General features: G+C 37.2%; 2 protein-coding genes across 3 annotated transcripts; both read left to right on the top strand.

Annotated features, from left to right (window-relative positions):
- The first annotated feature begins 41 nt into the window (after positions 1 to 41).
- LOC135785536 (uncharacterized) lies at positions 42 to 2,744 on the top strand. Its single transcript, XM_073813184.1, has 5 exons — positions 42 to 289; positions 380 to 770; positions 838 to 934; positions 1,235 to 1,473; positions 1,569 to 2,744. Exons 2-5 carry the CDS (start codon positions 737 to 739, stop codon positions 2,195 to 2,197), a joined length of 999 nt encoding a protein of 332 aa, XP_073669285.1. The 5' UTR covers positions 42 to 289; positions 380 to 736; the 3' UTR covers positions 2,198 to 2,744.
- Positions 2,745 to 17,692: 14,948 nt separating this feature from the next.
- LOC141281430 (uncharacterized) lies at positions 17,693 to 22,853 on the top strand. 2 transcript variants are annotated; one of them, XM_073813181.1, is made up of 15 exons: positions 17,693 to 18,250; positions 18,926 to 19,033; positions 19,135 to 19,191; positions 19,294 to 19,362; positions 19,456 to 19,542; positions 20,006 to 20,354; positions 20,719 to 21,001; positions 21,117 to 21,350; positions 21,435 to 21,526; positions 21,666 to 21,770; positions 21,874 to 21,928; positions 21,965 to 22,067; positions 22,151 to 22,315; positions 22,440 to 22,684; positions 22,769 to 22,853. In XM_073813181.1, exons 1-15 carry the CDS (start codon positions 18,012 to 18,014, stop codon positions 22,807 to 22,809), a joined length of 2,232 nt encoding a protein of 743 aa, XP_073669282.1. In that variant the 5' UTR covers positions 17,693 to 18,011; the 3' UTR covers positions 22,810 to 22,853. The 2 variants fall into 2 exon arrangements, with proteins under 2 accessions (XP_073669282.1, XP_073669281.1); XM_073813180.1 differs by having other exon boundaries at positions 21,874 to 22,067.
- The last annotated feature ends 4,904 nt before the right edge of the window (positions 22,854 to 27,757 follow it).

The raw sequence follows: 27,757 nt of genomic DNA, 5'->3' as shown, positions 1-27,757 counted from the left end.
ACTGACGCAATGCGAAGTGAACCGTATTGAAAGGGAACACTGTGATTTGGTAATACATAAAAAAATTCTTAGGAATGACATATTGATTCACAAGAATTCACTGACACCACGAGACTGCTGGGCTGTGTTGCTGAGAGCCAAGAAAGACTTTATGGTAGTAATGGATAAGATCTTTCCAAAGATGAAGACCACACCGGAGTTGTCAGAGTGTGCATTTGTGGTGTATTACCTTGAGGCACTGATGATTCTTAAATATCTCCAGGGACCAGGCGTGGTGCAGCACATGAGAGTGAGTATTACTGCAGTCTTTACTGTAAGAAAATTAACTTTTTACCTTTTCCACCATTACTGATTACTTATTAATTGTTGTTTTGTGCAGGTGAAGGAGTGGAGAAATAGACAGCGTGATGAGTCTGGTGTCGTTGTGAGTGTTAAAGAGCACAAGAGAGCATCGTATTATAAGATGGCCTCATTTGTCCTTACCCAGGAGGAGGAGTTGGTAAATTCATCAAATTAAGTTAGATTTATCAAACATGTCCTTTCAGTACTAAAACTAACTAAAAGCAGGAATTAATCTGTGTTCCTGTTTTTACTTTTCCAACAGTGGTTTGACCTGTACTTTAAGCATTTAAGGCCTAAACTCCTGACCTTCAAGAAGGGTAAGAGGACACGGGACAATGTAGAGGCAGAAGACTGAAAAGATTTTTTGTCTCCACCTCAGGGAAGCCAATTTACAATGCGTCCAATGATCTCAACCGTCTTCACTCTAAGTAAGCTAACCATTATGATTCATTTCCTTTCCCATATGTGCTTCTATTAATACTGTACCTATATCAGGTCTTGTCTTTGAAACCGCTGCTAAGCCTTCTTGTGAGCATAACAGTATGAAACGTTCACTACAAAAGCTCATCTGCAAGATGGCCGGTGAGACAAGGTAAGCATGCTTTTTATATTTACTGTGTTTGACAAGCAATCAGCATTTCGTCATCATATTCAAATTCATCATAAGCTATATCATGTAAATAAAAAGTAAGTCAAGTTTATTTATATAGCACATTTATCACAGCTGCGCTAACCAAAGTGCTGAACAAAGCAGAGAATAAAAACAGAAATAAAACAGAGAGCACAGACAAAAACAACATTAAAACAACATATTAAAAGTCAGTAAATTAAGGTACAGTGAATTAAAATGCCTGGCATGTGCACAATCATCACTGACTGAATTTTTATTTAGTGATGGAGATTATATCTCACCTACTGTCTGTGACAATGAACGTGATGCTGTTTGCGGGCGCAATCCTCTGATGGACATGCAGGCAGCATACAACGCATTGCACCAAACACACTCGGTGACGCTGGACGGGCAAGTGCCAGATAAGGAGGTGCGCATGCTGACGTCGCCTACATTTCAAAGGCAGCTCTACGAACGTTGGCTGAAGGCACAAATGAAACTGCGTGTGCGGCACGTCATCTGTAAGTCTTTTTTAATTGTTATTGAAATGGATGATGCTGTGTATGTACGTCATTTAAAGTTGTACGTTAGAGTAAACTATTCTCATTCTTTGCAGCACACTTTGGCCGGCGCCTTCCTTCTGAGAACCGAGTCAGTTCCTGGATCGTGAAGCAGGACTGGAAGAGTAACATCCCCACCCCTGCTCACATCATCAACGAATGGAAGCCCTCAGGATTGGTGGAAACAGTGATGGACCTCAAAAGCATCCGGAGGCTCGTCCGCAGTCAGAAGTGGAAAGGACTCGCAATCGCAGACATTGAAGAGAAGGGCAAGGGTATTATTGTGACCCGCTGTTTTCAGGCAGGAGAGGTGGTCTGTGATTACCACGGACGGGTCGTCACAACCAAAGAGGGCCAGCAGATCCACCGTAACACCAGTGAGGGCGAAACTGGCTTTATGTTCTTCTACGAGAACAGCAAGGACCAGAACATGTGCATTGACGCACATTCGGCTTTCTGTGAGTGCCACCAGGACAAGGAGACTTTTGGCCGCCTTATCAATCACTCTAGGAAACGTACCAACCTACGGCCCAGGGTCTACACTGTGGAGTCTGATGGGGAAGAAAGGAATGTAATCCTTTTTATAGCATCCAGGAACATTGATGTGAGTGAAGAACTGCTTTTTGACTATGGCGTGCAGAAGAAGTCCTTTAGAGGAGAGGGCTTAGACCTCTTTTGGCTGTGAATCCTGTGCTTGATATTGTTTGTCATCTCCATCACATTGTGCAAATGTCGCTTTGAGTGTCTTATTGCATAAAGTGTAGCAAACACTGCACCTTAATAATAATCTACATGCTCCATTATTCATCTGCACTAGCACACATCATTATGTGTACAATACATGTGTATATAGGCATAGTTTTTATTTTTATGTTTTGTATATTGTGTGCTTTTGTGTATAATGTGGATGTCTGTTAAAGTATGTCCAATGTGACTACGTATAATGTATACTGTGTGTATTCCATACTGTCAACATTGTTATCTTTTAGCATGTCTAATTACCACATGGTCCTCTGTTGGTCATATAATAATGTTCCTGATATGACTTTAGGGGGACGTCCCATATTGGTTATTCTGTGGTCAAATGGCAACGTTACAAAGAGGACATTTGGAACATTAATAGAATGTTCTCACATGGTCCTCTGTTGGTCATTTAATAATGTTCCTGATATCACTAGGAGGACAAAATATGAAATTACAGTTAGAGCATTTTATTTTTATAGGCAGTTAATACAAAGGATGTGTCAATGTGCAGTGGACCATACAAACAAAGTAATAAATAAATGATTTCAGAATGAAGAAAAATAAATGAGTGATTCAGTCTGCACTATCATACATCAGACAAAGACAAATAGTAATTAAATAAGACTTTACATTAAATTGTGTTAACAAGCACAAAAATACTAGTAAGTAATACTATACTAATATGTATTATGTTGTACTCTCTGAATATGATGATGTAGATTGCAATGCATCTTGGAAACAGTAGTCAGTTAACAGCAACAGCGTTCAATCCGCTTTATGAAAAGTACTACCTTTCCCATAATGCTACAGCTTACAAGAGGACCCGGAAGTTGCATGAAATTCAAACTGCCACACTTGACAAAGCGTGATTTTTGTTTTGTCTTTATATAATACTGTAAGGTAAGTTAAGATACTTTTCTTTTTAAACCTAAATAGATTTCACTCGTTGTTCTACAGCGAGTTACATGAATGTTTTTTCTGTTTATTTGCTATTCTTTTCTGTGATGTTTTTTATTAGGCTATATATTCTTATTTGCCATTTAAAGTATAACGATAAACATGCAGGCTTACAGTGAGCTAAACAATTTTCATAAAGAGGATGTTGAAAAAATCTTTAAGATGTTCGATCTTTACAAAATAAATTAATGCTCAGCCCACAAAGAAGCCCACCAAAGATCAAATGTTTTGTGTACAAAACAAAAAATCGACACTTTTTGGAAATACTTTTCTTTAAGTTGGTAATTTGAAAATCTTTCTGGAAGTCTGAAATCTTCCAATATAATTTTTTCACATCTCGATTTGAATGTTAAAAATCTTAGTTCTTGGATTTGTGATGTTTTGTAATATGTGTTTTTGCCCTTACTTATGCATTTTATGTAAATGTATTTTTAACTGGATTTGTATTTGTATGCTCTTATTCTGCAGGCTCCAGACCTGGAGATTGAAGTTCCTAAAGGTTGATGTTTATCAAGCTTGTGACCTTATTGCATGGTGTTATTTTTTACATTTATATATCTAATGCACATTTGCACATCTGTAAACATAAATGTAATATTTTGTGGGTTATTTTTTTATTTTATTTAACCAGTTGTTGTATATTAAAATCTGTTATTACATTTTATGCACTCCAACTGTAAATGTTTTGTTTTAATTGCATCTTTATTGTTTTAAACAATTTAATTAATGTGGGTTTTTGTTAGCTTTTATGTATTCTTGTATTTTTTGGCTATTTATTTGTTTTTTATTAACCTTCTGTTAATTTGCCAGATTTTGACCTTCTATTTGTTTTTCCTGTAATCTCACTTCAATTATTTTCTGTGTTTTTCAATGATACATTTTTGTCACAGTCCCAATTTGTTCCTGCTTGTTTCTCCATGTTTCCCCGTTCATCATCCATTTGGACTTCATTTCCCATAATCCTTTTCACTCTCTCACCTGGGGCACGTTCAATCTCACACCGGTGCGCAACGTTTTGCTACGGTTTCCGGGTTGAACGACATGTTTCCTTGAAACGGTGTGCAACGGAATCCAACAGGTTTTAGAAGCGTTTTCTCTTGTTTGGTGGGTGTGTCAGAAATGTCAGCCCAATCAGCGGCAAGATGTATAAAACCACGCGATAGTAAAGAGACAGCTCTCTCAATGGGTTCAAGTTGGAATGTTGTCTTTCATTCTGGACGGCAAGGTCAGTGACTGTAACATCGAGGGTATTTTACAGTATTAAACACACATTTATAACGATTTCATCAGGCTTCAGAAACATTTAAAAAAGAACACAAAGCATGGCTTCTCAGCTACCGTAGTTGCAACTCTTGCGTCATCACAACAGGGTGTTCAATGCATCACCGTTTCAGTTTAACGTTGTGCAACGTTCTGTCGGGGCTGAACGCAGCCCTGAACTGTGTTTGTTATTATCCTCACCTGACAGTCATCCCCCTCATCACTCCATTGTCTAAATACCCCACTTTTCCCTTTGTCTAGGTCAGTTCTTGTTTTTAGTGAATGTGTTTTGCTGTTTACCAGTTTCCATGTTCCTTGTTTTATATTAACCCTTGTATTGTGTTCGATTTTTGTGACGATCTTGATGGAGCGGGTCAAATTGACCCGCATTGGATTCAATGCAATTCTCTAAATATTGCACTATAAAAAACAAGGAGGAGTCAGATATGAACAGAAAAAATGTAATGTCAGTATTTGCCACACATTACCAAGAGATAATATTAAAAAGTATCATTTTCAGAAATGTTGCTAACAACCATTTTTTAACATGTTTGTTTTAAGAAATTTTGAGAAATAACTGTTGTAACTTTTAACATTTAAAAATTGCACTCAACATCTTTTATTCAAATTTTTTTTTTTTTGATATGTTTAAAACATTCTCAATGAACAATTTAACATTGCTTTTAAATGACAATAAACTTTTCTTTCCCTTAACAAGGTCATCTTTTTTTGGATAACTGAACAAATTGAAGAAATTACTGTTGACATTGTGTGCACAGAGCAAACGTGTGCTTTTTGCAGATGAACTTCCTGCATTTGGCACACATGGTGCTGGTTTTGATGTCATGTTGAGTGGGGCACACCTCACAGCGTTTTCGCTTTTTCTCATCACCTGTATTCACTTCTTCCGAGGGTCCGGATTCATCTGCTGTAACTGATGCTGCCAAAGCTGCAGCAGCCGCTGGTGCTCGAGGTGGGCAGGAGCATCGCTGCATGTTAGGTTTGATAAGTGCTTTTCCAAGCTCATCCAAGACAAGCAGACGTTTGTACAACTTGCCCTCATTCCAGTTTGGGTTGATCTCACGCCACAGGATAAAGGCATTATATGCTGACACATCCAAGATGTTATAGAAGACCACCAAAGGCCAACGGGCAGTCTTGCGCTGGCAGCTGTATGCTGATGTTACTTTGTCCAAATTGTCAACTCCTCCTTTCGTGGAATTGTAGTCCAGTACCATTTCTGGCTTTAGGTCATTTCTTGCACTCAGTGATGCATCTCTGTGCATTGTACTCATCACAAGCACAATTTTTTTTTTTTTTTTGGACAGTAGGAAACAACTGTTGTAGTTTCAGAAAAAGCAAACTTTGACGAATGCAGCATTCTTTCCTTCACATCCAGAATCTCTCTGGGAAGCTCAGGCTTGTTTTTTTTTACTGTCCCAATCATGGTCAGCTTTCGCTTGAGTAGCTCTTCACCAAGTTTGTAGGATGTAAAGAAGTTGTCACAGGTTATACAGTGACCTCACTCATTTCGAGAACAACCCGCATTCCCTGGTTTCTCTCAGGTGCTCCATCTGATGGCTTGCCTGTGTAAATTTGCATGTTCCATGCATAGCTGGAATTGGCATCACAAGCTGCCCAAATTTTAATGCCATATTTTGCTGGCTTTTTTGGCATGTACTGGCGAAAAGGGCAGCGTCCTCTGAATGGAACAAGGCGTTCATCCACTGTAACATGTTGTCCAGGATTGTATAGACGAGGTAGAATATCAATCCATTTATCCCACACATCCCTAATTGCATATCTCTCACGCCGACTAGCTCTGGTTTCACGATTGTCAAAACGAATGACCCGAGAAATTACATGGAATCTTTCCAGAGACATTGTTGCCCGAAATATTGGCCTTCCACACTCTGCATTACATAAACTTTCTGTTGCCTCTCCATTTGATTTGTACACACCAGATAAGATTAGCAATCCTATGTACGCATTCAAATCAGCTAGATCAAGTGGTTTCCATTTCTCACCAAACACACGGCTTCCCTCCAGATTAGTCATGTCCAGGAGAATCTTCTCAATTGGATGCAAAAACAATTCAAAAGCTGAGTATATGTTGTGGACTCTTGAGGTAGCAAATCGTGTTGGACCTGGAATGCTCTTCATAACCATGGATGCTGGCAGTCTTCCTTGGCTTTGTTGTGGTGTAGATGTCCATGCAATCTTACCATCTTTTGACATCCACGTCTCCACACCTGGTTGCTCTGCTTCAGAATTTCTCTCTGATGAAGAGGTGTATATTGCAGCCTCTTCCTCATCCTCTGAAGAATTTAAAGACAATTCATCATCATCTGGATCTTCAACAACATTGTCTTCCACTTCTGAAGAATCCTCTAACTCTGAAACATCTTCTTCTGTGTCAGTACACAAAATCTCTGAAATTACTTTTTTGACTGTTAATCTTTTGGAGCTCATTTTCCCTGCTGTCTCTGTCAAAGTCCACTGCAGCACTGAGAAAAAGTGTATGAATACTCATTGCTCACCCACAGGGGAGTGAGAATTAAACATAACAAAAAATAAATATTTTTATTTTGTCTGTGCTTCTACCTTTGATGAAAAAGGTTTACCCATATACATGTAAGTGAACAGAAATGAAAGCTCACTTTTACCAACTGTGTCTGAAAGTCTTTTTCAGTACTGAAATTTGTGAGAATCTGCTCATTTTTTGCTTAATTATGGTGTAAATAAAACAACAGAACAGCATATACCCAAGAAATACATTTATTTGGGTATGTGGGTCAAAATTGACCCGCGAACCTCAAAATCGTTACAAAATGATTTATGCACACTTCAAAAAACATCAGTGTATCCTAACTTTACATGCATATTCATGGACCTAAATGAGTAAAAGTCACACAATTTATATAAGAAAAAGATAAGTTAAGTAGTATTTCATATACATAGTAAATAGAAATGATAGCTCACTTTTACCATCTGTGTCTGAGAAAGTCTTTGTCAGTACTGAAAATAGTTAGAATCAGCCTTTTCCCCCATTCTAGGGTAGTTAAACACCAACATAACAACATATACTTAAAACACATATTTAATTTTGGTGTGTACGGTTGCCTTAAAACAAAAAAAATACGTGGGTCAATTTGACCCGCGAACCTCAAAATCGTTACAAAATGATTTATGCACACTTCAAAAAACATCAGTGTATCCTAACTTTGCATGCATATTCATGGCCCTAAATGAGTAAAAGTCACACAATTTCTTTAAGAAAAAGATAAGTAAAGTAGTATTTCATATACATTGTAAATAGAAATGATAGCTCACTTTAACCATCTGTGTCTGAGAAAGTCTTTGTCAGTACTGAAAATAGTTAAAATCAGCTTTTTTCCCCCATTCTACGGTAGTTAAACACCAACATAACAACATATACTTAAAACATATATGTAATTTTGATGTGTACTGTTGCCTTGGAACAAAAAAAACCCGCGAACCTCAAAATTGTTACAAAATGATTTATGCACACTTCAAAAAACATCAGTGTATCCTAACTTTGCATGCATATTCATGGCCCTAAATGAGGAAAAGTCACACAATTTCTATAAGAAAAAGATAAGTTAAGTAGTATTTCATATACATTGTAAATAGAAATGATAGCTCACTTTTACCATCTGTGTCTGAGAAAGTCTTTGTCAGTACTGAAAATAGTTAGAATCAGCTTTTCCCCCCCATTCTAGGGTAGTTAAACACCAACATAACAACATATACTTAAAACATATATTTAATTTTGATGTGTACTGTTGCCTTGGAACAAAAAAAAAACGTGGGTCAATTTGACCCGCGAACCTCAAAATCGTTACAAAATGATTTATGTACACTTCAAAAAACATCAGTGTATCCTAACTTTGCATGCATATTCATGGCCCTAAATGAGGAAAAGTCACAAAATTTCAAGAATTAAATCGCAGGTTAAATGTTTTTTCTGACAGCTTAAAAATCAAAACGGGTCAAATTGGCCCGGAACATAATATGAGGGTTAATTAAAGATTATCATTTTGGATTCATCATGATCTTCATCTCCTCCTTTTTCCTCCACCACACCAACCGTATCAATTTCACAGTATGAAATTTTTATTTATTTATATTGTTTGAGTTATGGCTATTTTCTGGGGGTTCTGGATAAGTTGTGGGTGAGTCTTAAATGTTCTGGGAACTTTACTAGGCAATGTCTTTAACACCACCGGGGTCGTTCTAGGAACATACAATTTCTACATAAAATATGGTTCCCTTAACATTTCCAGAACGTCCTAAATGTTCCGTGAAGGTCTGCCAAATAACGTCCTTCAACCTTTTAAAGAACTCCACATCACGTCCGTCTCGGAACGTTCTGGGAACTTTACTGGGCAACGTCCTTAACACCAGTGGGGTTGTTCTAAGAACATTATGGGAACGTAAAGTGTACATAAAATATGGTCCCCTTAACATTTCCAGAATGTCCTGAATGTTCCGTGGAGGTTTGCCAAATAACGTCCTCTAGCCCTTTAGGGAACTCCGCAACACGTCCGTCTCGGAACGTTCTGGGAACTTTACTGGGCAACGTCCTTAACACCAGTGGGGTCGTTCTAAGAACATTATGGGAACGTAAAGTGTACATAAAATATGGTCCCCTTAACATTTCCAGAACGTCCTGAATGTTCCGTGGAGGTCTGCCAAATAACGTCCTCCAACCCTTTAGGGAACTCCACAACACATCTGTCTCATAACGTTCTGGGAACTTAACTGGGCAACGTCCTTAACACCAGCGTGGTCGTTCTAAGAACATTATGGGAACATAAAGTGTACATAAAATATGGTCCCCTTAACATTTCCATAACGTCCTGAATGTTCTGTGGAGGTCTGCCAAATAACGTCCTCCAACCCTTTAGGGAACTCCACAACACGTCTGTCTCATAACGTTCTGGGAACTTAACTGGGCAACGTCCTTAACACCAGCGTGGTCGTTCTAAGAACATTATGGGAACATAAAGTGTACATAAAATATGGTCCCCTTAACATTTCCAGAACGTCCTGAATGTTCCGTGGAGGTCTGCCAAATAACGTCCTCCAACCCTTTAGGGAACTCCACAACACGTCCGTCTCATAACGTTCTGGGAACTTTACTGGGCAACGTCCTTAACACCAGCGGGGTCGTTCTGAGAACGTTATGGGAACGTAAAATTTCTAGGGGGGTAAATATCATGCTCAAAATCACACATTGTAAACTCTCACACTGTTTACCAAAACACTGCAAACATGTATCATTAACAAGTTATTTCATATCATCAACACATGTTCTTTTTCAAAATAAACATTTAGTCCATGATAACACAAACACTAACAGATTAAATATGTGTCAGGTCTGTCCTTATGAACAGTATTTTGTATTGATTATGGGGAGATTTGCTGAAGTAAAAACAAACAAACAAAAAAAACCTGTAATAAAGAAAATTATGATGATAAGGAGAAAAGAGAGGGAAGCATGAAGGTTGATCCTGTCATCTATTTTAGAGAAAAGCAAACGGATTGAATTAAAAACCCACAACAATAACTTACAAAAATGTATTGTACTCATTTTTTTTAAATAATAAAGATAATAACAAATGAGATTTCAGTAGCTGTTGATTTTGGTCCAGCTTAAACCAGCTTTTAGAATAAAATTTGTTAAAACTTTAAATTCATTATTTAAAATTCACTATTAATATTAATTGTTCACTATCGGTCTATTATAATGGATTAGGTTATGATATGGTCTCAAATAAAGAGATGGAGATGGCTCTTCTTAAATTTCCATGTTATTGATAATTGTACAGTTGTCATTTTATTTTGTTCAAATTTTACCCAAGAAGGGGCAGTCATCATAGCGTAATGGTTAGATAGTCCAGCTTGTAAGCCATAAATTGATGGTTTGAGTCTAAAGGCAAACGGATGTGACTGTGGTGTCCTTGGGCAAACCACCTTAACCCTATCTGCTGCAGTGCTTCACTCTGATGGGTTAAATGCAGAGGTCACATTTTGATTATGTGTTGAATATTGACAAGCATGTCTCACTTTCAATTTCACTTTCAACTTCTCTTTTGCTTTTACATTATTTTGCTTTTGGTTTTATTTTCTATTTTTATTGTAAAGCATGAACATTTTTTGAGATATTTTGTATTAAACATTGTATTAAACTTGTATTATTCACCTTATTTTTCACGACAACAAGGGCGGCGCCATTGCGCTCATTTTGTCAACGTACTTCCGGCTGCATAAGATGAGCAGCTGAGGCAGTGGCCGAAGGCGATGCGTTAAACTTAAAAAGCTCACTCAAGCGCCTTTATGTTTGTTTCTTACCAATTTTAACGGACGGGAAGCCGACTGAGGAACACCCTAATCCCAAGTAATGGTTTGACTACGATGTTCCGGTAACTTGAAGCCATGCCGGGTGTTGAAAAGGTGGTCAGTTTCAGGTAAGCTATCTTAGCTTAATGTGCTCTTTCGCCTAACATTAAATTTGTGATGTCCGTTCTACGAATAAACTTAAGATCAGTAACTTTAGTTTATAAAATGCAATTATTTTGAATGATTTTCATTGCCCACCTATATTTTTATATTTAAGATAAGACAACAATATATTAGTACATTACAGTAGCTCATGTGATTCATACAAGTTACCGAGATTTCAGATGCTAGAAGGTCAGTTCATTTCTCATTCAGATAATATCTGAATATTGATGATAATGACTTATTAAACGACATATTATTTAACACTGAAGTTAGAGGTTGTGTGTATAATGTTACTGTTTCTTTTTAATGCATCTCTCTCTCACACACTGTTCTGTTTAAGTATGTCATTTATATATTAATTCTCATGATGCAAGTTTCTTTTAAATTCTAACATAAAAATGTTTATGGTTATATTATTTTCACAGATGCATTGATGTTTAGTGATGCAATGGACAACTGTGAGGATGATACAATCAATGTGTTCCTTAACTATGGTGCAGAAACACAATGGGAGGATCAATCCGTCTCTGACCACCACTACACTTTAAAATCACAACTCAACCTGAAGCAACCTACATCTGATATGGCAAAACAACCTTGCGCTTTCCCGGACAGGGCTTATGCTGGTCACAGGCTAAAATGCTTATTTCAGCTACGATAATTTAAAAACACCTTGTACTGACATACCTCATATGAGTGCCATTGTTTTGTCACAAGATGTGGTTTGTTTGTAAAAACTAAAATGTCCTTATATAATTAAGGCCTAGTCCTGTAAACCCTGTCCAAGAAACTGCTTCAATAGGGGTTTTCACACTGCGCTTAACCCTGGGTTATCTTCATTCTAAACCCCGCAGAGGTGTAAAGAGTAGCTGAAAGCCATACTTGAGTAAAAGTACAAATTCCTTACTGTAAAAATTACTCCACTACAAGTTACAAGTCACCAATTTAAATACGACTTGAGTAAAAGTATTAAAGTAACCCAATTTAAAAGTACTCAAGTATTTTTACTCGTACTGAATGTTGGCTCAAAGATGCACTAGTCCTCAACACAAAGAGACATTGTAGGTCTGGGCAGTAAAAACTAAGAAAGTTTATTTATGAGGTTTTATTTCCTAATATAGAAAAGAAATCAAACACCTCAAAATTTTGACCTGGCAGAACAAACACAGATTAAACATAGTCAATAGTCTTTTGACTAAAATTTAATTTAGTTTTAGTCATATTTTTGTCATCTGAATTGATTTAGTTTTAGTCTAATTTTATTCAACTAAATGCCATTAGATTTTAGTCTAGAAATCTACATTAAATTAAATTTAAACCCATTTAATTTTAGTCTAGTGTCATTGTGTACTTGAATGTGCCATGCTGAAAAATATATAGCCTAACTTTGTGATATAAATATATGGTAACACTTTACAATAAGGTTCATTAGTTAACATTAGTTAGCTACATTAGTTAACATGAACTAATAATGAACTGCACTTATACAGCATTTATTAATCTTTGTTAATGTTAATTTCAACAATTACTAATACTTTATTAAAATCTTGTTAACATTAGTTAATGCACTCTGAACTAACATGAACAAACAATTAAAGCTTAAATTTTTCAAATGTATATATTGCTCATGGTTTGTTCAAGTTGGTTAATACATTAACTACTGTTAACTAATGAACCTTATTGTAAAGTGTTACCAAATATTCTTATATAGGCCTATCCTAAAAAAGATATAATTTTAATATTTAAAAAATTCTAGTAAACTAAAATTACACAATGGCGCAGCGCCAAATGAAGTCGCTCAGTTGTGTGTGTGCGTGTAACCTCGCGACCACAGATTCTATCCATCATCACCCTCTGACACTTTCGTCTCGTTTTTATTTGACGAATAAACAATGTAGCGAGTAACGTTAAGTGTCATTTCAAATGTAGTGGAGTAAAGAGTACAAATACCCAATCAAAAATGTAATTGAGTAGAGAGTAAAAGTTGCCTATATTTTTGATACTCAGTACAAGTACAAAGTAGCCCAAAAAATACTTAAGTACAGTAACGAAGTACATTTACTCAAGTACTTTACACCTCTGAAACTCCGCTTTTAACCCTGGGTTAAGGAGCATTTCACACCTATAATTTGAAAGCGGTGTTAGCACCGCTTTTTACCCAGGGTTATGAAACCCTGCTCCGGAGCAGGGTTAGCACCGCATTTGTGGTGTTAACCCCGCATTGCGGTGCCAAGCGCATGCAGTGTGAAAGGAAGCAGGGTTAGAATGTTATGACCCTAATTAAACACAGCTGAAGTAGCTAATCAAGGTGTTCAGGGTTGCTTGATAATTACAGACAGGTGTGTTGGAGCTGGGTTGGAGACTCCTGACCCAGTGTTTAGGAATGCACAGTGTGAAACGTCAAATTATGAATACCCAGGGTTATCTCTTAACCCCTGGTTAAGTTTGAACAGTGTGAAAGATGAAAAAAATAACCCAGGATTCCGTTAACCCTGGTTTTAGAATAACCCAGGGTTAACAATTTCAGGTGTGAAAAGCCTAAGTGTGTTGAGCTGGCTGCTGAGAAACAACCATCTTTGTCAGCTTTACACAGGGTTGATATTGCATGCATTACACAGTCGCCAAGCACGTCACCAGTACATACACCAACAGCTTCCAGATAAACACTTGGGATCAGCTTCTGATGACTCTGATAAAGCTGCATCTTAATTCATTGCAGGGTGGTCTCGCTGAAAAGTTAGTTGTTTCTTAGTCCATAGTTATTTTTATAAACCTTTACAATGTGACCTGATTTTACCTGTTGTAAAGTTACAATAAACCTTCATATGTGATCAGATGTCATGCGGTGATATTAAACATATACAATGTGATCAGATATTACCTGCCATGCAGTTATATTAAACCTTCATATGTGATCAGATGTCATGCAGTGATATTAAAGGGCGTGTTGCAGGTTAAATTTTTCAACGAATTTGTGCAGTTTGCTTGTTGATAATAAACATTTAAACTGTTATCCATTGTATTTTATGTTGTTGGGTATCACAAAACCCGAAAAAGTATGAAAAAGTACAGCGGTTTGCAATGATTCTCCTTTCCCCCACAACGCACTGTATGACGTCACGCTGGGGAGAGAATTTACCAAAGCCGCCTTGAGAGCATTGAGAATGACTATAGAAAGACGAGTAAAGTACAGTTCTGATAGCGCAGATTTTAGACAGACAGACAGACAGATGGATAGGCTAGTATAGAGAGATAGGCAGACAGCCAGATAGCATAACGTTAGCATATCTTCGTGTAGAAAGTAAACAAACAATTAACATACTCGTGCATGCTGGCTTGAAGGGGTCCATGATCCTGCCTGAAATGGGTGTAACTTTATGCGATCTTCAGCACAAACGGTTTTGGCAGCATGTCTCTAATCCTGGAAGGTGAGTGAAGCATGTCACATCTGTTCCGCGGGGACCAGCGACCCAAACGCACTCGCTTTCTTACAGCCAGTAGCGGAATGGCAATCGGCAGAGTCGGGACTTTCCCGGTGGGCCGATCTGATAATAGTTATACATTTCGAGTTAACACCGTCTGGCGGCGGCGTGATGTGCGCCGGTTCCCGCAGCCCGCTGGTCAAACTCTGCAGCCTCTCTGCTCAACAAAGTATATAAAAGTGCTCAACCTGTTCGGCAGGTCCAAACATGTACAGGATTTATAAAAATACGGTGATCAATGAGCGGTTCCTCCTCAAATGGCATAGTCTGTCGTGATGTAAAAAGCCGCCGAACGCCTGTTATGTATGCGGTCGGATCCGAGTGTGCTGCAGATGCTGACTGCTGCTGCGTATAAAATGATTGTGTGATTTGTTATAATCGCATAAACAATATAACAAAGCATCATTTTATTTCACAAAACAATATATTTGAGATATTATTTGATAGACTAGTAAGTGTGGATTAAGGATGTTTAAAAATCTCTAGCCTGGTGGTCAGGACATGAATGGATCAAATCAGCAGATTTGCTAAGTTTTATTTATCTCCACATATATCATAAATAATAATTAGCATGGTAACTTTGCAGTATAACACATTATATATTTCCTACGATGTATATATGATTTCCAAATTATATACGTAAGTAATAAACAGCAATAAATGTCTCATCTATCTCTATGGCTCTGGCTGAGGCTTTCTCCACTTCTCCCCAACGTGACGTCATCGCAGAATTGCGTAAAAAAACGGTTAATGCCAAAAACGTAAAAAAAGTGGTCTTTAAGACCATTTTTGAGACATTTTAAAAACTATACACATATCTTGAGTGATTTATGTACCCATTAATCGACAGTGGTGGTTAACCTGCAACACGCCCTTTAAACATTTACAATGTGATCTGTTGTGCATTTATATTAAACCTTTACAATGTGATCAGATGTTACCTGCCATGCATTTATATTAAACCTTTACAATGTGATAAGATGTTACCTGCCATGCAGTTATATTAAACCTCTACAATGTGATCGGAAGTTACCTGTCATGCAGTTATATTAAATCTTTACAATGTGATCAGATGTTGTGCATTTAAACCTTTACAAAGGTGATCATATGTTGTGCAGTTATATTAAACCTTTACAATATGATCAGATGTTGTGCAGTTATATTAAACCTTTACTATGTGATCAGCTGTTACCTGTCATGTAGTTATATTAAACCTTTACAATGTGATCAGATATTATCTGTAAGGAATTTCTTAAACCAGTGCTTTAAGTGGCCCAAAAGAGGTGCTGTACTCTATTTTTTTTTGTCTTTTTTTGCTGACTCGACTCCTATATATTCAGCAGTCAACAGACAACCTTGTAAAAAATAATAAATCCTTTTATAAATTTGTGGATTTGCTTGAGCTAGAAATAGCTACTGAACATAAATAAAATGTGCAAAAGGATTTTGAAAAAATACCATTAGAAAGAGCTACTGTAGAAAGAGCTTTTGAACATTATTAAAATGTGCAAAAGGTAGATATGCGAGTAAATTTTCAGCATGTTTAAATGCTAAAACTAGTTTTTCAGATAGAAAGAGCTTGAAAAAAAACTTTAAAATGACACCAAGACCATGTCTATGGGGTCAAGAATAACAAAATACTGGCCATTTGAAACTCTTAAGTCATTCATTTTGTCCCATTGTTTTCCATTTTGCGGGTGGTAAAACTACTGTGCACGTCGTTCAAATTCATTGAAATTTCGTTTACTTGTAGTTTAGCTATTAAACTAAATGTATATTACAATTTCAAGAATGTTTTCTGCACATCGCCTGAGGAAATCCGAAGTTGCGTCGTGGGGAACCAAACTGACAGCCGCGACAGCGGAGATATTCACGTACCTACAAGGCTTGCGTCTGTCCTGCAGCTATCATTCTGGCTTGGTGGGATGTCAGCGAGTCCTCTGATTCTGACGGTGTTCTTTTACTACTCAGAGTCTAAAACAAGGAGGGCATATTACGTGTTCTTTGTATTTTCATTTTAACCGAGCAGCTATGGTTGCGCGTTTCACACAAAAACACACACCTCTCCAGAGCACGTTGACACTGACTGACGGACGCATGCGCTTTTAACTTGTAAACGCAAGGGTGTATGGGTAATGTAGTCTCTGCTCTCGGTGGGACGAATTAGGAAGCGTACATTAAGGGCGCTCTGAAAAGCAGCAGCGCAGCCAAAGGATTAAATTAAACCTCTGATTTTTAAACAGATGTGCAAATGAGCATTCCGGTACGCTAAAAGCACGTTCTGGGCGCACAGAGAGGTGGTGGTACGCTCAAGAGCTATTTTTTTGAAGTGGCGGTACTGAGTACCGGGGCGTTCCGGCCCACTTAAAGCACTGTCTTAAACCATATGTGAGCTTTGTAGATTCCACTTAAAAGGATTTAAGTCTCCTGATTTAAAGGAATAAGTGTTGGCAAGTTTGCAAATGAATTCTTTCATGGTACATTACCACATAAAAACGAAATAGTTGTTGGACTGGCTAAGGTACACATTTGTTTTAAAAAATACAAAATCACTGTGTAAATATTGGTAGGCATAAGTACTTTATTAATTTCCAATGCTGCTCCATCAACTTCTGACAGGATGAGGTAATTAAATATGTCCCATAGGTTACTTGCCGCGGCCGCTTCATATCGTCTAACCACGAGAAGATTGATGGGACAATATAAGACTATTCGAGCGTCGTATGAAGTTGTAGCCTCTTATGGAACGGCTGAAATTCCACAAGGGGGCGCATTTGTTCCTCAGACGTTGCACAATAAACATGACATCCGAATATATTCATTATAAATCATGAATGAAAAGTGAGATTCGAACGAATGTCTGTTAGTGAACTTATTGTATACACTATTTATATCGAAATTCGGTCAGAAACGTCAAGATTGTGAGATGAACAAATCGTTTTGGATTAAAAGGCTTGGATATTCCATTTCCTTGGACTTTTGGGGATTTATGAACAATTTGTTTTGGACAATTTCACCGAAGCGGATAAAGGAAAGATTTTGAAGGTAAGTAAATATCCTAAATCGGCGCCGCCCGGTTCAGGTAACTAACAACTAGATTACAGTTTTATGACTGCTAAAAATCATATTATGCTTTCTGTGTGCGCTTAATGGAATCCCGAAAGTCTAAGCTTTACAACGATGTGCCGCATGACCGTATATTTTGAAGATTTAAAGGGGCAGTTTGTAAGAATTTATGTGCTTTATTAATGAAAATCAATGTCTTTATTCATAAATATGTCGTCATTGGTGTCAAATGACCTCTGCCGATGATCTGACTTTCCTTTGTAAGCTTAGAATTTCTTCTATTTACTTACATTGGACGGGTAAGCTCAAGTAGGCTTCCATGTCGTTACGCCATATTTAAAAACTACGATTAGCAGAGCAGGACACAAAGCACTAGCCTACAGCAACGCGTTTCCACAACGCGTTTTCTTTCAGAGCCAGCATCACCACGTGATCCAGCTGAAACGGACGGCGAGGCGCATGCGCCGCTTTGCACAGCACGGTTACGAACAACACATCACAATGGATGATCATACTTACGCCGAGGCAAAGAGTAAGGAATTATCCGAGCCAACCAAAAAGGAATTAAAAAGGAAACGTGACAGGCGAATTCAAAAAAGTAGAGTAAATATCGGGATAGCTTTTAGCAGGTGGAAAGAGCTGATGAAGGCGAAAGAATTCCAAAGGGATGCTGAAGTTGCCTGCTTTCTTCTCGACAGGTAAGTCAATATCACCACGATCTTTTTTCATTACTTCGTTGTGTTTTTCATAGGCAGCGTAATAGTAGAACGTGTATTAAAGTTGTGTGGTGAATACCAATTTTGGCTATGTTTGTTGTAAGTTAAATTAATAAGCGTTGCATGCCACGCCCACTTACATTAGTAAGTTAGCTTCTTTTCATGATTGTGTTACGCCTGCCATCAAGTTGTAATGTTTTTTCTCGCGGAAAATTTCTATTTTCGTCATTCAGTTTAAGAGCGCATACATGGGTGTGTTGACGACAAACACCAACCGCGAATGTGGTAAAGTTATCAAGGGTTGGTAATCGAATACAGCCTAAAGTGGAATAAGTAAAAAAAGTTTTTAATACGTTGTGTAAGCATAGAAGTTTGATCAGAGACCAATCTGATAGAGCATATTAATGATCTTGTATTGGTTGCACACAAAAGGCTATGTCATGTTTTTATATAATAAAATTAGCTGTTAATATATTATATATATATAATGTGAACTCTCATTTAATAATACAGACCCATGCATTAAACTGTATGTATAGTTTCTATGCATTGTATTTGTATACATATTAGAGAGAGTCTACATTTGTTGGTGTCAAGTTCCTTGTAAGAATAATTGGTCAATAAACCTGATCAGATTTTTTCATCTGATTTGTCCAGTTATGAGAGTACTCTTTTGATTGGGAACACATCAACCCCCATGAAGTCAAAACATTTTCAAGTACCTACTGCTCCAGCATTATCAAGCATTTCCAGTGGAACAGATAGGCAAGTCATTGCATGGACATAATGTTTTATTGTTGTAGTACACGTTTCATATAAAAATTATCTGACTATACCTCATAGTGTCTTATGATTATTGTTTTCAGGGATGAACATCTGAGTGCAATAGTAGACGCACCGGAAATTGGAACCCTTGAGCAGAGGTAACCAAAAAGCTGAAATTGTTTTAACTCTGTAGTTTGTGTCCCTTCACAATACTCTGTTTTCATCTGATACATGTTTTAAATGATCATTTCTTCTCACAGCATGCATGACATGAGCATTGATGAGGAGGAGTTGAACGAAAATGCATTCAATGACCCCATGAACAGTGTGTAAGTGGGCTTCTGTTCTATAATTGGTTTCTATTGAGTTGTATAGTATACATTCATAAAGTTGCTATTTTCTGAGTATGTTTTATCTTAAAGGATTGATTGGGCAGAAGAGGGGCCCTCATGTCATGGTGACCGGGATGATAGCTCTGATGATGAATATCTTCCGCCAATTTCTTTGCGGTGAGTCATAATCTTTTACTACCCTTTACTTTGTTTATGTGTTGTTTTCACACGTTAACTATGTTTAGAATTATTTTGATATTTAATTCTATTCTTTTAGTTGAATAGAATGAACACTGATGTATCAGGGAATATATATATATATATGTGTGTATCTATGTATGTATGTATGTATGTATGTATGTATGTATATGTGTGTGTGTGTGTGTGTGTGTGTGTGCGCGTGTGTGTGTGTGTGTGTGTGTGTGTGTGTGCGTGCGTGTATATGTATATGTGTATATGTGTGTGTGTGTGTGTGTGTGTGTGTGTGTGTGTGTGTGTGTGTGTGTGTGTGTGTGTGTGTGTGTGTGTGTGTGTGTGTGTGTGCAGAGAATGTATAAGGTCATGGCTATATGCTGCAAAGTCATGGAAATTATTTAATTGAACTGAATTGTGCATGATCCCTGATGTTCTGCCTTTACAGAATGGGTGGTGCATTGAAGGGAGCAGAGGTAATTGAAAATCTCCCAACTATCGGGATTGATGAGACTGTGCACGACCTGACTGCGCCCGACCAGACTGCCCCTTCGTATGAGCCCATGAGTCTTGAGCTGCCAATTTTGCCAGGCCCTCAGAAGGTCCTCAGTGATGATGACATCGTTGGCGTCAGAGCAGCATTGCTCTATGAGAACTGTTTGAGGCAGCTTGTCACATTTTTAACTCTGCCTGTGAACAGATGCACTGGTGTCTTGAGGACTGGTTTGGTGTGTGACAGTGTTGGCCCTTTTTCAACAAACATCACCTTCAGGGGCACTGCAATGATCGTTGAATGGGTAAGCCTTTACAGTCAAATTACATCACAATTAGGGTCTCATAATGATTAATCACGATTATTGCATAATAAACGTAATTGTTTACATCATATGTGTGTGTGTATTGTGTATAATAACTTTTATAAATAAATACACACATTTGCATGTATATAATAAAGAAATGTTTACATGTGTATATACACATTTGTATATTTGTGTAATTTATATGATATATAAATACTTAATATATAAATATATTTTTTGTCTGAAAATTATACATGCATGTGTGCATATTTATTTATGCAAACCTAATCAAAATGTATAATAGCAGACAGCACTGTATATGCCTTTTGAATTTATTAGGCTTTTCTTATCTGACCATTAGGGCTGCCCCAACGGACATTGCCTGTGGCGGTGGAATTCCCAGCCTGTGATGAAGTTTGGCATGCAGGCTGGGGACTTTCTTCTTTCCACAAACATTTTACTTTCCGGAAACAACTATGCTAAAGTTGCTCTCCTCTTCAAATTCATGAACATGCGAATGGTCAACCGTTCCACACACTTCACCATCCAGGACACGTACTGTATTGACCCTATTAAAGAATTCTGGGAAGAGAAGAGGTCTGAGGCCATTAGCCGACTTCAAGGGAAAGAAGTTGTGCTTCTAGGTGTGTATTTTAATATTTGATTCTACATGCTTTTTTCCAGTGTTATAAAATGAAACTAATTTTGCAAGCACCTAAAATACACGTGTTGTATTTTGAAATTTCTGTTTTTTTTTAGGTGATGGCAGAAATGACTCACCAGGACATTCTGCACAATACTGCAGTTACACGACCATGGAGCTTGACTCTAAGGAAATTGTGCATGTGGCCACTATAGACAAGCGGCAGACCAACTGGAACTCCAATATAATGGAGAAGCAAGGTTTTATACAGACAGTGGACAAGCTTACCCAAGAGATAAAGGTCGTGGAGTTCTGCACGGATGCTCATGTCCAGATTGCAGCCCTCTTGAGTAAGTGGTAATCAGATAAAATGGAATAAAAATATTGAAATGCTGATTGAGACACTGGGAATAAAATGTTTCATCAATTCACAGACCCAGACAAAGGCAGATATAAGGATCTGAGAATTCACCACAGCCTGGACATGTGGCATGGTGCAAAAAGTCTTGCCAAAAAGATCTCTACTGTAAGTTCAAATACATCTAATGTAATTAATAACACTGTCCTGTACCTGCCTGCATATCTCTGAAATCATCATATTATGTTTGGTCTCCATGCAAAATAAATGCATGGAATAACTTGCTATGTTTTGTTTTGTCTATAAGGCTGCAAAGATGAAAGGACAGGCTGTTCTCCTTCACTGGCTGAGGGATATAGTGAACCATTTCTGGTGGTGTTGTAAGACAGCAGAGACATTTCAGGAATTTCTTGTAAGATTAAACAAAAATTTCAACAATATTTTGATCATTAAAATACCTGTGATATGATCATTTGTTTGTGTGTGTGTGTGTTTATTTGTTTTATTTTACTCAGGGACTTTGGATTGGAGTTCTACATCATGTTTGCAACAATCACACCTGGGAAACGGGGAGCTGCCAACACGATCACCTTGAAGACATTCAGGATAAAGAGTGGATTGAAAGAGATTCCAAGAGTCACAAAGCACTAGTGGATATCGTCCTCAACAAGCGCTGGCAGAAGGATGTCCACAAGTATCTGCGCTTCAGGTGGTTACATGACAATTAAACAAAAATGTCACAGGTCCATAAGTGGTGTGTTTCTGAGTCTAATTTCGTATTTATTCTTCTAGATCAACAGCACATCTGGAGTCATTTCAGAATCACATTCTGATGTATGCCAGCAAGCGCCAGGCCTTCACTCCCCGAGTGTATGATGCAAGAGTTGTGCTCGCAGCTCTGGACTACAATTTTCATCGTGAACGTCCAGCATACAGGACGGCTGAGGGCCAACAACTGTATGTCAAATTTTCATAAAAATTTCTGTTGTATTCAAATAATTGCATATTAATAATTGTCTTACCAGTATGAGTTTTTAATGTTACTAATAAGTAGATGATCTTTAAAAATGTTTCTATTTAGTTTTAAGAAGAAGTACAACAAAAATGCAAGAAGATACAGCCTTTACACTGTAAAGTGTGAAAAATCATATGCTTACATCCCTGAGTTGCAAGCACGCATCTTAAAAGGGAGATTCACAAGCGGAGTTGGGATGCCACGAAAGAGGACTCTATGCCCCGATGATCCAAGGCGGCTTGGTGTTGTGCCCCCGATACTTCCACCACCGACATCAGAGTTGTTGCGTACACACGTCAGCAGAGGTTTAGGTAAGTGAGAAACATTTACATGCCGTAATTCTAACTAATATTGAATTGTGTGCACATGACTAATGGCAATCATGTCTTTTACAGGATCAGCCTTTCATGCTACTACCAACTTGGAGGCAGATTAAGCTGTTGTTTTGTTGGTATTCGAGTTATTAGCACATGTCAAAAAACATTGTAAATATTAATAAATCTACTATATTTATTTCAATCTTTTTATGTATCAATTTTGTTATTGCAATCTAATTTTGATAATTTTATCTATCTCTAGTTTATGAAAAATACAGCACTGAGTCAAATAAAAAACTTTTATTCTTTGTAACAAACTTAGAAGTGAACACAAAGGTAGAAGTGAATACAAAATATATATAAAAAATAACTATTTACAAAAATTCTAATGGCAAACTTTTAGATTCCTGGAATGTAGCCGGTGTATTGTCCATGAGGATCTGGGAATTTTTCTGTATAGGCACCATGTCTTTGCTGATGCGTAAACAATAGGTCAAAGATCAGTCCCGGCTGCCTCTCTAACATTCCAGCTGTGAGGCGTCTGTGATCATCTAGGGTCATATCCTGCAGAAGTCTCTGAAGATATGAAATGAAATAAGATTGTGTTAGGCCATTAGATATACAGCCAGGTATGTATTAGGGTAGATCTATATAGCCAACAGTTTGAACATGTTTTGCAGTATGTGTACTGTAGGCAATGCTGGGATTTTATTTATCAGTGTTAACAATATAAAATGTTATCAGGGTGCACAAGAAAACATTGCTCTCTATATCACTTTCTACAGGTCTTTTATTTTCAAAAGCAATGAATTAGCTCACGTTGTGTCTATTGAAAACATTGTTCTCTATAATACTTTCTATAAGTACAGGTCTTTGTATACAAAAACATTGAATTACGTTGTGGCTATTGAAAACATTGTTCTCTATAAAACTTTCTATAGGTCTTTGTTTACAAAAACACTCAAATTGGCTCACGTTGTGACTATTTCGCGACGTGCATAGGATTGGGCAGAAAATTAATATTCATAACTGCTGCTAGCCAAATAAATTGTACAAACCTCTGTCGCTTCTCTTCTCTGCCTTTGGTAACCTTCAATTCTTTCAAGATCGTCTCTTGTAACGTTAGCAGACCTGCGTCTATCACAACGTGGTTGTGTCTCCCGTTCTCCTCCTCTTCCTCGTCGTCCTGCTCCTCGCCTAGCTCCGACCGATCCTCTGCCTCTCTGTCCTCTCGCTCTACCTCTTCCTCTCACTACCGTAGGATCAACTAAAGATATCTAAATGCACGTACATCGACAATCTTTCATAATTATTATAATTAACATAGTTAATGCTATTTACGGTTTGTGATTCATACTGTAACATTATTTTTTCGTTGAGAGTCAATTTGCAGTTTGTTTCGAATAACGAACCTCAGAGTCAACACCAGAAAGAAAACTTGATGAAGTGCTATTGGAAGACATGTTGTCATAGCTTCTTGGTACATAACAGCTACCGTAGTTGCAACACGCATTTGAAAAAGCGAGGCGCTAAAGAGCACACTTCGTTTGAATGCAAAATTCAATTTTACCACTAGATGGGGGTATTTCCTACATACTGCCCCTTTAATGCTTCAAAGTTACAATGACGTAATGCAGCCTCACGTGCAAGGGAGGGGGTGTGCCGTGTACGGCACAGTGTTCCTTATCAGGTTAACCGGGCTCCTAATTTAAAACATTTACAGCAGTAGCGATATTTGTCATTTCACTAAAGTTATAGTCAACTACAAACAATCTTCTAACCACCAAACTAACCACCGAATGCACTGTGCCATATTAGCAGCGGAAGTCGGTTGACAAAATGCGGAAGAGCGAAGAATTAAAAAGGGGCGTGGCAGAATAAGGTGAATACATAACAGATTACTTTATTACAACCTTATACTGCATAACAGATGCAATGCCACTTTAATAAAGCTGTATGGGAAAAACAAATGAGGACATAATGAAAAGTTAAACTGTTGTTGTTTTTAGCCTTCTATAGGCATTTGTCCATTTATTCTAACATGTAGGTTTCATGTTTGTTTGTTTTTTTACAGTACCTTTTCTTACATTGTGTATTAATAGAAATAATAAAATTAATTTGTAACAACAGTTTCTAAAACAGGTACAGGTTGCTCTAAATACCTGATATTGGACCAGTGATTAGGCTCGTTACAGGAGTGTAAATAATTAAGGCACACTAGGACACAGATAATAAGTAGAAAACGACTGAATAGTATTTTTGTTAGTGCAAATTAATACTGGAAACAAATGTAACACAATCACAAAAATAATAAAATGAAACAAATAAAACAAATGAAATAATTGTTCGTTGTTCTTTTATCTTTTAGCTCTGTTAACTATTTAAATAGTTTATCTTCTATTTGCTCCTAGTTATTTGATTTATGTATAAGTTGTTTAATTTCTATTTTGGTTTATAGATATTTAGTTTTACTAACTTTCAGTTTAATAAGAGCTTTTCTTATATTTGGGTTTTAGTGTTTTCCGGTTCAACCTTTTATATTTTACTCATAAAAAAGATTTACCCAAATAAAACAATCAAAATAAAGAAAAGTACATCATTTAAAAGTACATCATCACAATAGTTCAATTAGAACAGTTTAACTCTTTGAACAATCAAGCGATATCAGTCAATATCTTCTCAGTCTGTGTATAAATGTTATTTTGTCATCCGAATGAAAAGATATGTTAGTGTATGCAAAAGTCCTTCAGTGTAGATGAGAACTGTGTTTCAACAGTCAGTAGTGCAAAGAAATCAATGAAGGAAAATCTGATTTCCCTCCGATCAGAATATACACAATGAAATGAATTCCACCTGATCAGTAGTAAACACTAATCCAAGGGTTTTGCAAAGGATTTCTCCGTCTGCAGTTCTCTCAAATCAACAGTTCGGTTGGGAGGCTCGCCATCACGGTATACGAAGGGTTTGATCCAATCACACAAAAAAACCTGACCTGTTTATACAAACAGCATCTTAAGTTTCAAAAACATTTACACCATATCCTTTAGAACATCACAATATACACTACACATTCATCATTCAACTATCATTCTATATGAAAATAGTCTTCAAAAACCTTTAACATCTCATTTTCAACATATATACATACTAGAATATGTAATCATGTACTGTGTAACATTTACGTGCTCAAATGGAATATTAAATTACATTTCACACTTCTTCAGAAACTATTTCACACACAAAATCATTTTCTCTATCATTCAACATATTTAAAATATATAAGAATATGTCATCATGTGCAATACAGCATTTAAGTGCTTAATTGGAATATAGAACTTCAGTAAACAAATAAATCATTCAAGTTTTTAATAGTTTGAACAATATTAGGTTGAAACTCACCAAATCCGGGGGGTTTCATACACTTTTATACCCGCATTGGATTTTACAGGGTTTCTTAATCAGGAATCATCCACAACAATATCAATAATCCCGTTCTAAAAATCACCCAATATAGTTAAATAATAGGTCTACAACATAATATGCATCATATTATTTGAATATCAGAAAGGATTATGTAGATATTTGCCTCAGATTCACTTTGGTGTTTCTCTCGCGATCAGCAATGCGTGTCTCTCACTGCTCTGCGTCTCACGTCTATGACATCACACGCAGTCTCGGCTTAGACTGATTACATCACTTAAGCATTTAATCATCTTTAATCAATTTATTATTTTATTATTTTAAACTACAATGACTTTAATCAGCTTTTTGTTTAATACTTTTAGCATTTTATTAGAATTAAAATTATTTGAAAATTATATTATTTTCTAACCGTTTCATATATTGCTGAATTCTAACCTGTGTTACACCCTCCCCTCTTAAATCTATGCAAGTCCCTTTGCATAGCTAAGACCTAAGACTTAGACCTTGGGGTGTCTTATTGGTTTGGGATGTTCTGCAAGTGACTCTACAAAAGCAGTGTTCAGTCCTTGCAACAGGGATTGGATAATGGATATCATTGGGTTTCCCATATCTGGGTAAGTCAGTCTTTTTGACTTCTGCTTCACTCTTTTGGACCTTCTTAACTGAATTTCATCCTCACTTTCACTTTGATCTGTTTCTTCCACAGGTTCAGTAAGTTCCGTAGATTCAGCTGATTCTGCTCTGCTTCTCCTTAATGGAACATCAGCTACATTTTCCTCAACTTGGACAGCTTGTGTGTTATTGTCCTCATTTCCATCAGGTACATCCAGTGTTTGCTGCTCTACTTGAGGTAAGTTGTTTCTTTCTTCCAGGTTTTCCTTTACAGGCCCTGTTCCAAGGGATGAAGTCTGGGTTTCAGGTAAGTACTGAACATCAGGTAAGTGTTCCATTTCAGAAGAATCATTTTCTCTGTGTACATTTCTTGCATTCACAGTCTCTGGACCATGACTTGGGACAGAATTTTGAATTTCAGAATCAGAGTTATAAGAAATGTCTTTAGGTTTCCTGACCACATTGTACTCTTTGATGAACCTTTGTGTGGTAATGGTTGGAACTTCAGAGAATTGGGGTACATAGTCATCTTCATCAGAACTTTGATAGTTCTCCTGACATTCGTCGGTTTCCACTTCTCTGTTTTGTCTAGTTACACGCTTTTTCTGAGGTTTTGTTACATCAGTTTCATCTTCCATCAGCGGAGATAAGAATCCACAGGGTAACAACAAATCTCTGTGTAATGTTCGTAAGGGACCTTCTTGTCTTTCGGGTTTCACAGTATAGACAGGTAATTCACCAGCACGACTCACTACAATGTGTACCACGGGATCCCATCTGTCAGCCAATTTGTGTTTTCCGCGTACTCTCACATTTCTGACCAGGACACGGTCACCCTCCTCGAGAGATGACTCAATTACTTTACGGTCGAAACGGACTTTGTTTCTTTCTGCAGATTTGGCTGCATTCTTCTGAGCTAATTTATAGCTCTCTTGGAGATGAGATTTCAGTGATTGCACATACTGTGAGTGGAACTTAGGATTGTCTTGACTTACTGTAGTGTTAAAAATCAAATCAACTGGCAACCTTGGT

This window comes from Paramisgurnus dabryanus, chromosome 22 (assembly GCF_030506205.2).
Source record: "Paramisgurnus dabryanus chromosome 22, PD_genome_1.1, whole genome shotgun sequence".
Classification (NCBI taxonomy): domain Eukaryota; kingdom Metazoa; phylum Chordata; class Actinopteri; order Cypriniformes; family Cobitidae; genus Paramisgurnus; species Paramisgurnus dabryanus.
This window is presented reverse-complemented; position numbering and strand designations above follow the sequence as displayed.

What these genes read in the sequence shown, in the direction of transcription:
- LOC135785536 (XM_073813184.1), top strand. Translation starts at nt 737, where the DNA reads ATGCGTCCAATGATCTCAACCGTCTTCACTCTAA. An exon ending in AAGATGGCCGGTGAGACAAG is followed by an intron (nt 935 to 1,234) that starts GTAAGCATGCTT and finishes ATTTTTATTTAG; the next exon opens with TGATGGAGATTATATCTCAC. An exon ending in GCGTGTGCGGCACGTCATCT is followed by an intron (nt 1,474 to 1,568) that starts GTAAGTCTTTTT and finishes CATTCTTTGCAG; the next exon opens with CACACTTTGGCCGGCGCCTT.
- LOC141281430 (XM_073813180.1), top strand. Translation starts at nt 18,012, where the DNA reads ATGCGCCGCTTTGCACAGCACGGTTACGAACAACACATCACAATGGAT. An exon ending in AATGACCCCATGAACAGTGT is followed by an intron (nt 19,363 to 19,455) that starts GTAAGTGGGCTT and finishes TTTATCTTAAAG; the next exon opens with GATTGATTGGGCAGAAGAGG. An exon ending in ACACGTCAGCAGAGGTTTAG is followed by an intron (nt 22,685 to 22,768) that starts GTAAGTGAGAAA and finishes TGTCTTTTACAG; the next exon opens with GATCAGCCTTTCATGCTACT.